This window comes from Aplysia californica, unplaced genomic scaffold (assembly GCF_000002075.1).
Source record: "Aplysia californica isolate F4 #8 unplaced genomic scaffold, AplCal3.0 scaffold00326, whole genome shotgun sequence".
Lineage (NCBI taxonomy): Eukaryota > Metazoa > Mollusca > Gastropoda > Aplysiida > Aplysiidae > Aplysia > Aplysia californica.
The window spans coordinates 499341-503482 of record NW_004797596.1 but is presented as its reverse complement, the minus strand read 5'-3'; the positions used below and the strand labels follow the sequence as shown (position 1 = coordinate 503482).

Below are 4142 nucleotides of genomic sequence, written 5' to 3'. Positions count from 1 at the left end.
GATTTTTATAACAATTTCGGTAATTCCCGTTTGCATTCCAAAAGCGGGAACTCCCCAACAACGGGATTTTCTTCTGGAACCACACCAGGCCTTCTCAGCGCGACCGTAGTCTGAAAATGTGGACAAAGAGTCTACATAACAAGAGGGGCCACTCCTCTCTTTGAGCTAATTAAAAAAGTGTCCTCAAAATTCGGTGGCGCCCTCTTCGCAAATGCGCACCCTTTGCGAACAGAGTTACCCTACCTAAGTTTAAAAAATCAAAGTGAAACTAAAAAGTTTTTGAATAAATTACGGAAGAACGCTTTTTTAAAATGGTTACGCTGACAAAAAAACCACTTCCGGAGGAAGGGGTGATTGTTTTCTTCGTTTAATTTGACTTTAGAATGAAAGGCGAGAGGTCTTTAAAATAAAAAAAAAAAAACTAAAACTCCGCACTGAACGAAGCCGAACTGCTGATGAACAGCTGTCGATCTGCGCCCGCAAGGAGGTGCTATTTCTATTCTTCTTCTTGAAAAATGAAATAGAGCTTCAAAACAGACTGCAGCGCCATCTGAAGCAAAGAGCGGACTTCCGGCGGACACATTTTTGGCTGAGTGGACCATCTTGTTATGTACTATCTTTGATGAGGAGGCGACGCATAACTAAGTCAGAACGTGGGAGTCACATGGTTGTTATCTCATTCCTATAAATATAGCATTTAACAAATTCCCCGGCTGAAATAAAGAAATATCCTTCCTTTAATAACAATTAGCTTTCTATGCGCACTTTACATTTCTCCATTTTTGAAAATGTTCTTCATTTTAATTACAATTGTTTTTGTTAACTTGAAAAACATTTCTGAAATTTAATAGAGGTCTATGTCAGGGGAGGTGAGAAGAACAGCGACGGAAGTAAACAAAGTTTTCAAAATGTCAGCCGCCTTGCCTTGTGACCTGTGATGTGAAACTGAAACGTGTGACATGAGGATAGGCCTAGAGTATTTCATTTGGATTATCAATTTCAGTGATTTCTAATGGAATAATGTACATTGTATAGACTTGTTGAAAAGGGGCAAAAAATGTTGTGTTACTGGGTGCAGGTCAAATTATGACTCTACTGACAAGGTTACCGTTTTAAGTCTGACTACATCTAGATCTAGATCTAGATCTAGATCTAGATCTAGATTCTAGATTAGATCTAGATTAAGCATGGGCGAAGTCGAGTCGAGTTTCGGAATTCGACGAATTCGTAGGGTCTGAATCGGAGCTCGAACATTGGGCAGGAGGACGAGTCCGAACACGAATTCCCGAACTAGGGCAGCCAAGGGGAAAATGGAACACAAGGCCGTAAGAGGCCAAGGTCAAATTTACGCACTACGGTGACGGACGAGCATTGCGTCTCTGATTGCACCAATCACAATTTCAATTAAAAGATTATGGGATGCCTCGAGATGCTGCAAGCGATCTTCCCGTCTAATTCAAATCCCATTATCCCAGCCTCCTTCTTTCTTTGGATTTCACTGCGATCATACACATTTCACTACTTTTCTTCTCTTCCTTGTACTACATGTATTTTCTTACAACCTGTCTTTCACTTACATTTTCATTGTCACATTTCTTGTCTCTTTTGCATTACTCCATTTGTGTTTTCAACCTTGTATGTTTCATCTTGTCATAATAAATGTTGATTATGATATAGATCTAGATCTAGATCTATTACAGTGGAATCCTGTTATAACGAGAGGGAGGGGACTGGTGCAAAATGTCCGTTATAGCAGGATTATCGTTACAAGGGTTCCAATAATAAATTCAAGGGAAATGGTAAAGTAGGCCTAATCTATGAGTTTGGAGCTCTGTTTATTCTTTTTTGTATTTCCCCTGATGATGATTTGTTCAACATGATCCCTAGGTCTTACTTGATCAAAAATCGAATTAGGTTTCTTTCTCTAGCTCTAGCAATGTTGACAGCTCGGCGTTGGCGATCAGAAAGAAGGGGGTCTGGCTCTAGGCTAACTCGCCCGCTGTGTTGTCCCCCACCCCTGTGGTGCGTTGCGTCTGCTTGCGCACGTCACACATTCACTCAATCTATCACAGCATTGTGACTTCTCCATCCCGCACCAGAGAAGTGAGAGGCACGGTATGCCTAGGTAATCTAGACTGGGCTGGCTTATCACGCCATGCGTTCTGCTTGTCTGCGCATGCCACTCACTCCCCACTCATTCGCTTCGGCCTTCATTGTTGGTTCGCGTGGGCTCTCCCATTCTTAATTTCGCTGGATCACCAACAACTTTCTCAACTGGCAAGGTTTTATAATATGTAACTGGTCTGTGCACTGTGCACAGCAGCAGCAATATTCCGTTAAAACCGACTCGCGTGACGGTCTGATGGCGCAATAGCAGTATTTTATTTACAAAGATAAAGAAGGAGAAAAAACGGGGTTTTAGAATAATGTCTTAATAACAGACTTCTCGTTGTTTCAGGACTCGTTATAAGTGGACTCCACTGTACTGTTATTTTTTATTGACTTGTGTCTTGCTGACTGTTGCTTTGATTAATGCATGGTCTGACTTTAGAGTTCGAGACTGCAGGATTTTATGCTTTGATTTTTATTACGACCTGTTTGCATCCATTACTTGAGTGAAGTGACCTGCTGTTTTGATTTCCATTGTTTGCTTTGCTTTGAATTTGTTTACTGCTTTGTTCTAGCGCACCTAACATCTTTGTATTGTTGAAGTAATATGGCTTCAAGCTCAGCATCTGGATCTAGGAGTAGTGTCGTATGGACTCTCATGGAAAGATCTTTTGATCGAAAGAAAGCAACATGTAAAGTTTGCCGGGCTACGTTTAGCCATCAAGGGAGCACAACAACAATCCTAAAACACCTCCAGAGAGCCCACCCTACAGAGCTTGAGCAAGCAAGGACTGAGAAAGACCAAGAGCACAGAGAGTCCAGTTCTGCCCCAGCAACCTCATCAAGACTAACTCAGATGTCTGTTTTACAGTCCCTTGAGAAGTCCAAGCCATATGACCCTCATGGACAGAAGAAAAGAGCACTGGATACCCTACTGATGGAAATGATAGCCGCTGATCTCCAGCCTTTCTCCATTGTTGAGGATAGGGGGTTTCTTCGATTTGTGAAAGGTCTGGACCCAAAATACAGTCTTCCAAGTCGACGGACACTCACAAGGAGCCTCCTCCCTCAGCTGTATATCGACGAGCAGGCGAAGGTGATGCATCTTCTGATGGACACGAACTTTGTTTGTCTAACCACGGACCACTGGTCATCCCGACGTATACAGGGCTTCCTGACCGTGACAGCCCATTTCGTCACAAGCGACTGGGAGCTCCAAGCCTGTGTCCTAGATACAGTCAGGATTGCCACCTCCCTCACAGCACAAACCATCGCAGGTGCTTTGACTGAGGTGATGGACAGATGGAAGATAACGGACAAGGTCTTTGCTGTCATCACAGACAACGCTGCAAATATGAAACTGGCTGTGGATCTTCTGGGTGTCAGGCATGGACCTTGTTTTGCTCCCCTCCTGAACCTTGTTGTCTCTGATGCCCTCAAATCCCCTCAAGCAGGCATTGAAGAAGTCAAGAAAAAAGTTAAAATCATCGTTGCTCACTTCAAACACAGCGTGAAGGCTAGTGACAACCTGGAGCGATTACAACGGAGCGCACCTGGAGCTGCTGGTCCATCTTCGTCTTCTGAACCATTGCGGCTGATTCAAGAAGTGGACACAAGATGGAACAGCACCTTCTATATGTTTCAGAGGTTTCTCCATCTCTACCAGTTTGTTAAAGCTGCACTTCTAGAGGAGGACAAACCAGAAAAATTCCTGACAGAGGAGGAACTCAATAAAGTAAAAGAAGCCATCACCGTCCTCGAACCATTTGAACTGACCACTAGGGAAATGAGCTCTGAGAAATATCCAACTGCTTCAAAGATCATTCCTTTAGTTGACAATCTGGAAAAGATCATGAGACAAACCAAAGGTGATCTGGCGGCTCAGCTGAGATCTGGGATACTATCAAGATTCGCCGGTGCAGAAGAGCGCTTCTTATGGGCAGCAGCGACATTCATTGACTCTAGGTTCAAGAAGCATGGCTTCCGCAACCCTGACAACGCGCAAGTCATCAAGGACAGACTGATGAGCCGAA

General features: G+C 43.5%; 1 protein-coding gene across 1 annotated transcript in view; it reads left to right on the top strand.

Annotated features, from left to right (window-relative positions):
• The first annotated feature begins 2716 nt into the window (after positions 1-2716).
• Positions 2717-4142, top strand: part of LOC101864469 (zinc finger BED domain-containing protein 4) — a 3426-nt gene continuing 2000 nt past the window's right edge. The window contains exon 1 of the mRNA XM_005102478.1: positions 2717-4114. Coding sequence (XP_005102535.1) covers positions 2717-4114 — 1398 coding nt within the window. The remainder of the gene's footprint in view (positions 4115-4142) is intronic.